Consider the following 12,228-nt stretch of genomic DNA (forward strand, 5'->3'; position numbering starts at 1 on the left):
GATGGACATTTGATCATGGGGAGAATGAATAAGTTCACTGCTTCACTGCCAGTCCATTGATTGTATTTATTTATTTGTTTATTCATTCATTTGAAAAAAGAAAAAAAAAAAAGGGTGAATCCATGGGCAGCACAGTGACCTAGTGGTTAGCATGTATGCCTCACAGGTCTGGGACTCTAAATGGCCCAAAAGTGAGAGTATGAAGTGTATGTGTCCTGTGATTGGCAACCAGTCCAGTGTGTACCATGCCTGTTGCCCGAAGTTAGCTGGGATAGGATCCAGCTCACCCACGAACATAATGAGGACAAGCGTTACAGAAAGTGGATGGAAGAATCTCTCTGAATGTTCTGAACTCCTTTTCCCACGTCGGAGTTGTATTGACCAGAATAATTCTGCCCAGAGTTGAGAGTAGTTCAGCCCATTTCGACAATCGAAAGAATCCTCCATTAATGGTTGCCCATTTGTTTGCAGGAACTCGAGAGACGAAACACCGCGCTCGAGGGTCAAATCGAGAGCACGGAAAAGACGCTGGCCTCCAGCAGGGAAGAACAGAAGAAGGCCGAGGTGGAAGTTCGGCATTTCCTCGAGGCCCTGGATGTCAAAATTTGCGACCTGAATGACTTAAGAGAAAGTCTGGCAAACCTTGTTGATAAGTAGTCCCAACTGCAGGCAGGGTGCATCTCCACAGTCAAGGCACATGCCCTCCTCTGCTTTGACCTCATTTGTATTTTGCGGACACAGCAGTTTACAGTAGATCTTCATAAGATCATTGCGCGCATGAGAAACCTCTCCTAGGTGCAATGCGCGCAATAAAACATCTATGCTTTATATTACAATATGAACATGGCAGGCAAATTTATAGTGGCTCCAAACAAGCACGGTAAACAAAATGTTGTGCTATAAAACAAACCACTGCTTAGTATAACCATTCACATATTTTTGCAAAACCCGACATTTGGAGCAGCAACACGGACATTCCGGGTTTGCCGCAATATTAGATATCATGGACAATAATATTAATATTTGTGTTTGTAAGACATTTAGTCCTGATTTCTAAATTACTTTTCTCCTCCTCGACTGCGGCAAATGCACCCGGTTGGCACTGTAGGTCAGGGATGGGACAAGTGGAGATAAAAGGCCTGATTACAAGTCAGCCACAGTTCACCATCAGCAGTCTGGTCTGGACTCCCAGCAGCCAGGCCCACACTGAGCACTCTGATCTATCTGGGGAACACCAACATGCATTATTCCCTCACTTTGTTTCAACTGCTCTTCGCGCCACTTCCTCTATTATTCATGTTGATCGATGGCGTTCCTCGCAGCAGGAGATGTTGCCAAATTGAAGCACGAGGCTGGCAGTTTTACTCCCTTTCCACTCTCCATCGTTCTCTCTTCACTTGAGACACTATCTCACACGCCGATATTCAGGTGCAACCCCAGTTGTACTTCATTAATGCTCGTGCCAAGTTTAATTTTGTTTGCATATACCAGTATTGCAATTATCTAGTTTAGCATCGGCGGTGCATCAACAGCACTATATTTACCGCGCTCCTCACAAAGACTTGTGCAGGAATGCCTTTCAGATGAGAACACTGCATGATCTCTGCAGTACCAAGTAATGTGAAACTGTTTGAATTATGGGAGTGTGCACACGTGGCTGATCGATATAACTAGCACAACTGCAGTAGTTTACTAAATGGGTACTCAACCGACTTGCCTGTCAGCTTTGTGAAATTGATGCGTAACAAAAGTTTTACTTTGTATCTCCTTATTATAATGTAATCAGGGTACAAAAAGGCACAGGCTGTTGGCGCTGCTCATGATGCATTTAACTTGTTTTAAATGTGATTTAAACAGGATTGTCAAAATCTAGAATTTCACCTCCTTTTATTATTAATTGAGATGTTTAATGGATGAGGGGTTTTGTTACTTTGGCTCAACTTTCGTTATGTCAAGTTGTCAGAATACTCACATCATCTTGTGGCCGTCTGCCTCATTAACAAGTTCCACTATAATTTTAGCCTAGTCAGCTCTACCTGACCTCAGCAGCCACTTGTAAGCCTTCTTGAATTAGCAATAACATTTGGGTTTTTCTTTTTGTTTTTTTAATGTTTACATTATGTTGGGGCTTTAAAAAAAAGTCTTTGTTCATCTTGGTATGATTATGGCTGATGTTTACTACAGCATTCTTAGCATTCTTTGATCGTGAGTTTAAAAAAAATTACTCAACATCATGAGCATCGGTTTGTCAAATACGTTACAGCACAAAAAAGCCTTTGCAGGTGTACTATTTCAAATGTCTGCGTTTCTGACACTCGACCCTCATGTGTTACCTGAAAAGTGAAAGAATTTGAGGGGCCATTTATTTACACTTGTGACATTCCTTAGCGTGTCAAAAAAAAGTATTAGAGATTAAGAACTACTACACTAGTATTGTTTGTCGACATGCAACAAATACCATCAGAAGAATTTTTCTGCACATTGTCACAGTATTTAGTCATTTCAAAGGTTTATTTGCTCTTATACACCCATGGTTGACTCCACCTCATTTTTTACTTCTGTGGATTACAGTGGTCAATGTTGTTACATGTGATAACACAAGACCGGAAATGAGAAATGATTTACAGTAATTTGCTTTTTATACTCATTAAGACATCTTTGAAATGGCTGTTGTCAAACAATATAACACAGGAGCAACGTGCCACTACCTAAACTGGAATTTACATACCATTATAATAAAGGACAGAATAGTGTTCGCTCGTTATAACTGCGTTATATTATTCAATTTATTTGATCTTTGTACTAGTTAAGTATTGGTAGATTTAAAAAAAAATGGACAAATGGTCTATTAAGGTCACAATGCAGATTTCTCATGACTGAATTTGAAGATGTTTGTATGTGAGATTGCTTATATTTGTAGAGGTCTTGAATTAAAAATCATGCTTTGACAAGTCTCTCCTTAATGATCATTTGCCTGTGAGCATATTAACTTTCTATCCCTGGTTTGTTGATACTGTACTGTAGCATACAGCTGTCACTTTGTCAGTTAGTGACAAGGTGGGAGCAGTCAGCAAATGCTTCATGACAGAGACAGTTAACAGACTTCAAACTTGAGCTAGTCAACTTTACCAAGCTGCCATGTCATTCAGCAGGTAAACGAAAATTACACGTGACACCTTCCATAACTTTTCACAAGGTTAATATTGCTCTAGGATTGTTTTCAGGAAACTTATTGCCATCTAAGAAACCATGAATTTAAGTGAAGGAATTCACTCATGAATTACAGAAACCAGTAGAGTTTTCCTAAATTTATTTAACACAATGCTGCGTGCACAGCTGACACAGTAAAAATGTCTACTTCAGCTTCTTCTTGGGGCGAAGGTTGTTGGTGTGTCCACACTTCTTCTTACGGCAGTTGACAGCACGTGGGTGCAGACGGGCATAGCACCTGAGAAACAATAGTCAAATATATTCAACCCTACCTAAATCAAACACACAATTGTACAATTGAGTTTGTTAAATTAAGCCGAAATTATACTACGCACAAACAGATGGGAGTGGATTGCATGGGGAGAAAAGGGATTGTGTAAAGTTGTGTAACTCACTTGCGACAAATCATCTTGTCACAGTTGTACTTCTGAGCCAGCTGTCTGAGGGAAGGCTCAATGATGCCACCACGCAGACGCAGCACCAGATGAAGAGTGGATTCTATTGGAGGACAGTTAGAAACAAATAGCAGTCTGTCAAAATACAACTTTTATGAATTTAAAATCAGTAAAGTAGCTGCAACAACATATCTGAGTACTTATAAGGTAGAATCCAATGTGTACAGTTAAACATGTCATTTGCGTGAGGCAAAAGGAAGCCTTTCCTCAAGCAATGGGTCTACTAAGTGTCACCTTTCTGGATGTTGTAGTCAGACAGAGTGCGTCCATCCTCCAACTGTTTGCCAGCGAAGATCAGACGCTGCTGATCAGGGGGGATTCCTACACACATTCAATTCATTAGAACATAAAGAAAAACATTACATATTAAGACACAAATCCTGTCACTAAATCATGAAAAAGTATTGCAAGTATCCGCCGAGGTCTTCTGAGTCAATGCCGCAAGGCTATTTAGGACGTATAAATCTGACTGCTCAATAGTTGAGCAGGGATGGGTGCTCACCTTCCTTGTCTTGAATTTTTGCCTTGACATTTTCGATGGTGTCGCTGGGCTCGACCTCGAGGGTGATGGTCTTGCCCGTTAATGTCTTCACGAAGATCTGCATGTTGGCTGTGGAGTGTCACAAGTGAATAGAGATGTTAGCACCGAGCTTGGAGCGGAGCAACTTAATTCTCAAACCTCCCGGCTGCGGCATCTTAAAAAACACACGCGCTTGGCGACCCACACACGTATCTTTGTCATCGTTAGTCCACGTTTTCTACGACACAGTTGAAGGCCTTATGACAGAGACGGCGTGGAGTGACTTAAAGTTTGTAGCATAGTCAGCTAAAGCTAACGTCGGGCCAAAGCTAGTTGTGCTAAATGCGAGCAGGGGCCTCGCCACATGCTGACTGCTAGCGTGGAAACTATTCCAACTGTAGGCCTTTACAGATGTACATTTTATTTTGCCACGATTCAGACTTCGGTAACGCCGTGATAGAATGATCAAGATGTGTTTTTTGCCCGAAAAATGTGTATTTCGATAACATAAGATGAGAAATAAGAAATAGACGAAATATGCACCCACCGCCCGCTAGCAGAGCCTCAACGAAAAGAGACCGGAAAAAGCTGTCATAGGAGTACGTCACATCCTCCAACACATTGCCTCCAAATTAAAATCTTGTTCCTTACTTTTTCAAGATTTTCTAGTGCTCACATAAGTGGTGGGAAGTAACTAAATGAAATAATTTATTGGCGTACGTAACCTGAATAGATATATGTTTTTGACGACTTTTTTCTTTTACTTCCTTAACTGAAAAACGTGTACTTTCTACTCGTCTCGTCAAGACAGACTACGTTTTCAAAAACTGCAGATGACGAGAAAAAATCGTAAATGGCAGGACGTAAATCACTATGGTTGAGATTTGCGATCTTAACACTAACAAGGTAGAACAAACAAGGACATAACAGCAGCGACATGGAGGAATGTGAACCGGGAGCATTAACGGCACGACACACATCCAGAGAAGCAAGATATTCCCCGTCCATGGGGAATTCTTTGATGTCGTCGGCTACAAATTGATTCAGAGTAAATAAGTTATGTGTGCCAGCCTAAAAATTACGCCCTGCTGTCGTTTAAACATCTGTTCTGAAAAGGTGTTTTTTGTCATTTGCTAATTTTGCATTTTGTTTTCGGTTCACAATTTTAGCAAAGCCATGTAAACATGTTTTCATTGCCAAAAGTCGAGTCCACGATTAAATAAACTAAACATGCATAATGTAACATGGTATTTTTTCTTTAGCACAAGTACAGAGGGAAACTGTTGTGTGTGCCAAGATATTTTTTCTATTGTTCCAAGTTATCAATACAGGCAATTCTATATACTGTAATTGACAGTTAAAAAATTTTTTTTTTTAAAGCTACATGATGGCCAGGTGTGGCCATGGTCACTCATATCTAGGGACAGATTTAATACCTGTGACTTTTCTGTCGTTGATTGATTTAAGACCTTTTATCAGATCCCATTTGACTGCAGGTGTATCTGATGTGACGAATTAAAAATAAAGTATTCCTGTTGGCATAAAGTAAACACTAAAAAAGTCAATGTTTTTTTTCCTGGTAATTTGAGACTATAATGCACTCATATTTCGGCAAATACGTAATATCAATATGGTGTGCTGAGCTGCCATCATTGGGGTACGTTAAATACGTTATTTGTAAATACATTTTAATTATTATCACTTTTTACTGACCTCTGCTGTCCTAACAGTGAACATGGACAACATGGTGGCCTAATAAATGTGCCTCACAGGGAAGAAGTTCTGGGTTTGAATCTCACCCTTGTGTGGAACTTGCATGTTCTCCTCATGCTTGTTTGATAGCTTAAGTGGACTGAATGGTTGTTAATATGTGCCTATGTGACCAGTCCAGGGTGTGCCTAGTATTCAGTTAGTTGGGTTATGTTCCAGCTCACATACTATCCTACTGAGTTTATCTGTAGGATTATCTGTAGGAGGAGGCAAACTCTCTGAATGGGGATGGAAAAGTCAGCCGTCCCATCCGGATTGGAAACCGCAAGAGTCAGTTGGCTCGCATTCAGACGAACAGTGTTGCAGAAAAACTTAAAGAGCTGCACCCTGACATCCTTTTGGAAATTGTTGCCATGTCAACAATGCTTTGGAAAATAGATGGATGGATACTGTTCTACAAATAGGGATGGTATGCCACATGATTAAGAAATAATTAACATCCCAAATAAATGAATTCTCATATATTGATTGAATGACACAGAACACATGTTATAGAAAATCGATGGATAGTTCTTGTCCTTTTTAGGGTCATGCCATGTGAGCTGTCCCAGCTAGCATCTGACTTTGGATGAGCGGCACGGTACAAACGGGATTAGTTGCCAGCCAATCGTAAATCACATTTCCCCACCCCCCTTTTAGCAATCTCAGGGAGCGGCCATTTTGTCACTTCTGTCAACTGAAAATGACATCACAACTGCTCAGGGCTCAGGTAACGACCAATCACCGCTCAGCTTCAGAAAACAGGTCAGCTGTGATTGGTTGTTACCTGAGCCCTGAGCAGTCCTACAGAAGTGACTGCCCCCACAGATGGCTAAAAATGGGTGGATTAACTCTTATTCCACAAACGCAATATTTATTAGTGTGCCTTGTTTCAACAAGTGGGTTTGCATAGAACCATATTCTTGAAAAAAATATGTTTGGGTTGATTTCACCTTTAAGCTAACATGCAAACTCTTCACATGAAGGCCCAAGCCAAGACTGTCAACTATAACCTCTCAACTATGAGTTCATCATTGTGCTTCCCAACACATTAATCAAGCTTTGCATCCACATGCTGTAAGTCGGGCATTGACCTGTATATGTGAAAGTTCTCTGCACAAGACTGCCAGTTATGGCATTTGTGGAGAACTGCTCCTCTGAGGTTAGGGGTAATGCTAAGAATGAATGAATGAATGAATGAATGAATGAATGAATGAGTGATTCTTCAGTGAGACACATACATCGTAATTTAGCTTTTTTTTTTTTTTAGATTTTCTAGAAATAAAGTTGAATCTGTCATTTTATAAAGATGCTGATATTGCGACATGATTCATCATCATTTCTTGATCATGATATTTGAAGGTAGTTTATATATTTTGTGTCTATAAAAAGCTCAGTAGACCACCAGAAGTAACCAAGCCTTTGAGATCATCATCAGGGAAACCTGTAATACCAATTTGAAATAAATGAATGTTTTCAGTATTTATGACCAACCAGAAAAGTTTTTTACTGAACCATCTGTGAATTCCACTTGATGCTGACCTTTAGGCATTAACTTTAAAGGATACTCATGAGTCAGTGCCAGTCAGGCATACAAAGCTTCATCAGAACACAAATACAATAACTCTGGTAGGAACATGGCCTCGCTAATGCTGTACAGTAACACGTTATATTGTAACAATGAACAATCCATTCCTCATGCTTACCTTGAATGTCAAATTCTAGGAACATTGTCAAGTTTGTATGCGTTTCCTTGACCACAACTCTGCCCAAACTTGACAAAGGCCTGATGAATGGTTGAAGAAAGCAAAGGACAACTCAATTCCTTGTATTCTTTGATTATTTATTTTCTTGAAGATGGGATTTGGCGTTTGAATAGCTTGGAATAGCTTGGAATGGGTTGGAATAAGTTGGAATAGTTTGGAATAGTTTGGAATAGTTTGGAATAGCTTGGGATGGGTTGGAATAGGTTGGAATAGGTTGGAATAGTTTGGAATAGTTTGGAATAGGAAACGCATACAGACTTGACAGTTGATAACCAGTTGCGTCTTCTGTTTCATAAAATGTTGTGATAAGCAGAAGGTCCAGTTGTAGTTGAGAGGCTAGCTAAGCTACTTGCAAACATTTATGCCATGTGTTCCCCATGGTTTTTCATATTATACAAATGAAAGAAAGGTACATATAAGTAAATACCTTCCTAGTTAAGGTGGATCGTGGACATAGTCCAAAATATGTAACAATGTCTTTTTGGACAGAAATGTGTTATATTGAGTCTGAAAAAATGTATATTATTTTGAATGGTAGATGGCGTTTGTCAAATAGAAGAATGAAATAGATTTGGATTATTATATTTGTTACAGGGCATTTGACATTGCAAAATAAATATATTTTCAGCACACGACAGTGAGTTCCCATTCCCCATTCAGACCAAATACACTGAAACTTGCATTGTGTTTTTATTTTTCACTAAGAATGTATTTAAATGTAAAATACAACATTCATCTATTCATTTGGTGCTTTTGTAACACTCACTTGTTAGGTGCTTCTAAGAATACATTTGAGGTATTCCAAGAAGCACCTAAACTTGTGGCATTTTAAAAAGTAGCTCAATTAATGTTTGCCACATTTCCAGGATTTCACTTGAACTGTTTTCTCTTTTAGTTTTATGCATGCACAGCTTTACTTGGCTTATAATTAAATACACATTTCCAAAGAACAAATACAGATGCATATGCAAGGAGTGTGGTGGGCTAAATTAGGGAATATGAAAGTCCAACCTTTGCAGTTATGTGGTTTAAACATAAACCTCTTCTGGAATATTCAGAGACATAGACTCTGCCCTGCCTGTCCTACTTCAACCTTGTTTACAGGGTCAACTTCAAAATAAAGATTGGTGTGTGTTTTGCAGTAGGATTCTTGAGCATGATTGACATGACATGAGCCTTAAAAACAATCTGTGTTGTGGTGAAAACATAGCCTTGACCTTGATATGCAGGCTTCTAAAACAAACTGGCATGAAAATGTAAATAAAGTGAGATTGGAGTTCATTCACCTGGTGAAACAGCAGCAGGGGTACACGCTGAAATGTTAGCTGGCTGCAGACAGGTTCAATTATTCGTTAAAATAATGATTCATTTATTTTAAATTGAGGTATATTGGACTTCAACATTGAGAGTGAGTCAAGGTTTTATGTCATGAATGCGATATTGGATGATTGATTATTGAATTGTGTGTTGTGGCCTTTTAATTGATGTATATTTTACATTTTATACTGTAGTGCAATGTTTTGGAAGAGCCCAATTTGTGACTGGAGTTGAGAATTAGCAAAAACTATAAACTACTGTATATGTATCGGCTGCAAGCATACAACTATGTTTGACTGCATTGTACCAGTCAAATAAAGGTGTAAATAAATAAGTCCATTTGTCCACGAGCGTGTTTTCACATCAAAATAAAACGTCATGCAGTATGAGCCAAGATATTACAATTAATTCAATTAATACATTCTGCATAGGATAAAATATAGGGTTTCCTGAAGGAGTTCCTGCTTAAAGTCACTTGGGAATCCTGCGTAATCTCTTGAAGGATTAAGTTGTTGTTGATCTAGGTTCGCGACAACACTGAAAATGATGCATATAAATGCATAGTTAAAATTATTATGGAACAAATGCTTCCTCAAGAGTCTAGCTTCATTGATTACCTTCTGTTAGGGATGTCATGATATCCAAGTGTCACGATATGATAATATCACGATATTGTGGAGACGTTGACGATATATAAAAAGCTCACAATGCTGTATAAAATCTCACGATATTGTAAAAAAACAAAAGCTCATATTAAAAAAAAAAAAAAACATCACAATATTCTGTTTTTGTGCATAATAACAGCATTGACAAAGAAATAGGCTTGGCCAGTCATGCGCTCCTATTGGTTGTGATCAATAATCTGTTTGATTTCTGTTTAATTTGGATGTGTGGGTGTGTGTATGGTTTCTGTAGAACATGACATACAAATAAAATAAAGATGAGCAGTTGCACGCAAATGTCTCCACACAACGCTAATTAGCTGTGGTCCTAATTATATATATACTTCAACAAATCAAATCAAATCAAATTTTATTTATATAGCACTTTTCACACACAAGATGCAACTCAAAGCGCTGTACATTTAAAACATCAAAATACAGCATAAAAAGAGAACCCGCTCCCACCTTCCCTCCCTCCCTCGCAGTATACACAAAGACAGACAACCACACAGTTGTCAGTACAGTTAACAGTACAATTAACATTGACCTCAATGTATCTAAATGATCTACAATGACTGAACACCTAATATTGAAGCACTTACTTAATTGCTAATGCACCCACACATTGTGAATTGGGTCAATTTGTGGAGGAACTCAATTAATGTTTGCCACATTTCCAGGAAAATCTGGCAATTCGCGTGGGTCTTAAACATCCATCCATCCATCCATCCATCCATCCATCCATCCATCCATCCATCCATCCACCCATCCATCCATCCATCCATCCATCCATCCATCCATCCATCCATCCATCCATCCATCCATCCATCCATTATAGGTGGCAAAAACATGCATCAAATTAAACTGCACTAATAAACTAACCACCAGAGGGTGCTGGAACTGCACAAATGGAAAAAAACAACTTGGGCTTGAAAAACAGATTTGCAGCTATTAACATGACGACGCTATATTGTGGCAATTTTAATATCGCAATATAACCAGAGCTGGGCATCGCCTAACCGCCACTGCGTTACGTCCTGCATATTTAATCGAAGAGTGCATCCCTTTTCGACGACAGCCAATCGGCATTGTGGATGTAATAAACACGTCACAAGTAGGCGCTGCACGAACAGACACGCCGCCAAACAAAGAAAAAATATCAAACAGAAACAACAGACACACATGCACAGCGTTGTGCTCGGTGAAATTAAAACAACATGAGGCACATGTCATTGCGTCTGTGGTACACAAGGTACACAGCACTGTTTTATTTTTTCATTTTTTCCTTACTCGGCCGCGTGTGAGGTGTGCGGCACCTGCGTGACGTGGCACAGGTTAAGTTCGTTCTCGGCGTCATTTGGCTGACTCAGACCGACCGGGACCACATGGGTCTATTAAATACGCAGACAGGAAATAGGCGATGCCCAGCTCTGGATATCAAGATATTGCCGATATTGTGACATCCCTACCTTCTGTCTGTCATAAACAGTCCTCAGCTTGTACACAGTAAATTTTGTGGAGTACATTGTACTCTAATTGAGGAAAATTATACTCTGAAAAAAAGAATATTTGGTCCCACTCTAAACAGTAAAATTTACACTTGGAAGAAACATTTTACAGGGACTTTAACACTCGAGGTGGGCAACGTTTTTTGCCGTGGATATATGTAACAAAGGAACTACAGTATTTTGATATTGTGTGATGGACACAGCTTAAAGCGGCTTCTATTTCACTTTATTTGATCTTTAATCATTACCACTGGTTCAAATCATAGCCTGGGTACTAAACAGATATCAAACCATTTACTTGATCATCTTGACACACATGTTTACTGTGTGCAAACATACACAAAAGTACTTACTGTGTTATCAGTGACAAAAATGAGATGATTAGATTATAGTACAACACTAATTATTAGTCACCATGAGGTGAGGATTCAACATAGCTGCCTACTAAATGCAGAGAGCCCTTTCATCCACAGACCTTTATGGTGGTCATGAGGATTTGATAATAAGCATGCTATAGACCAGTGTTTCCCAACCGGGGAACCCAACCTTCGGTGTACGTGAGCACATTGCAGGGGTTACATTTAATCATTTATTTTAAAGATCATCCTGTGACACAGCAGACCTCTAATCACAACAGCTGCGTGTCAGCTCAAGTGTCTCATTAAAGCTCAGATGACTGATGAAAAGAAAGTATAACTAGTGGGTCTGAATACTATTCTGTGTTTTGTTCGTTTTGTCCTGATATTTAAAGTTTAAATATGTGTTTAAGGGGACTTAATCAAAAGTGCTCATTTTTTGTTTTTGTAAACATTATAAGAGTTATATATGACAAAGGCAGTTTTTCTTTAATTTAATTTAATTTTATTTTTTTACTTATTTATATGACTTATTTAGTTTCAAGACAACATATTTTTGTGTTCCATTTGAGTTTTGTTTTTTTAACGATGCCTAAGAATAAAATGTTCAAATTAAGGGAATTAAATGATTTTCATTTAATAATCATTTGTGTTAGGTCCTGCTTTTGCAGAAAGAACCATCAAC

General features: G+C 38.8%; 2 protein-coding genes across 7 annotated transcripts in view; one reads left to right on the top strand and one right to left on the bottom strand.

Annotated features, from left to right (window-relative positions):
• homer3b (homer scaffold protein 3b) overlaps positions 1-2,954 on the top strand; it is a 51,076-nt gene extending 48,122 nt beyond the window's left edge. For all 6 annotated transcript variants that reach the window (XM_086047037.1, XM_086047038.1, XM_086047039.1 and 3 more), the window contains one exon: positions 472-2,954. In XM_086047037.1, coding sequence (XP_085903163.1) covers positions 472-657 — 186 coding nt within the window. In that variant the 3' untranslated portion in view covers positions 658-2,954. The remainder of the gene's footprint in view (positions 1-471) is intronic.
• Positions 2,955-3,293: 339 nt separating this feature from the next.
• Positions 3,294-4,876, bottom strand: uba52 (ubiquitin A-52 residue ribosomal protein fusion product 1). The gene is made up of 5 exons (XM_086047044.1): positions 4,733-4,876; positions 4,168-4,275; positions 3,900-3,986; positions 3,606-3,708; positions 3,294-3,448 (listed from the first exon to the last, which is right to left on the bottom strand). Exons 2-5 carry the CDS (start codon positions 4,268-4,270, stop codon positions 3,355-3,357), a joined length of 387 nt encoding a protein of 128 aa, XP_085903170.1. The 5' UTR covers positions 4,271-4,275; positions 4,733-4,876; the 3' UTR covers positions 3,294-3,354.
• Positions 4,877-12,228: the final 7,352 nt, after the last annotated feature.

The sequence above is a fragment of the Filicampus tigris genome, chromosome 12 (assembly GCF_054856515.1).
Source record: "Filicampus tigris isolate MCC_2025a chromosome 12, RoL_Ftig_1.0, whole genome shotgun sequence".
In the NCBI taxonomy this organism is placed as follows: Eukaryota; Metazoa; Chordata; class Actinopteri; order Syngnathiformes; family Syngnathidae; genus Filicampus; species Filicampus tigris.

Excerpts from the sequence above, each read along its gene's own strand:
- uba52 (XM_086047044.1), bottom strand. The coding sequence starts at position 4,270 with ATGCAGATCTTCGTGAAGACATTAACGGGCAAGACCATCACCCTCGAG. Across the intron at positions 3,709-3,899 it reads TGACTACAACATCCAGAAAG|AATCCACTCTTCATCTGGTG; the intron begins GTGACACTTAGT and ends GTCCTCCAATAG. Across the intron at positions 3,449-3,605 it reads GACAAGATGATTTGTCGCAA|GTGCTATGCCCGTCTGCACC; the intron begins GTGAGTTACACA and ends ATTGTTTCTCAG.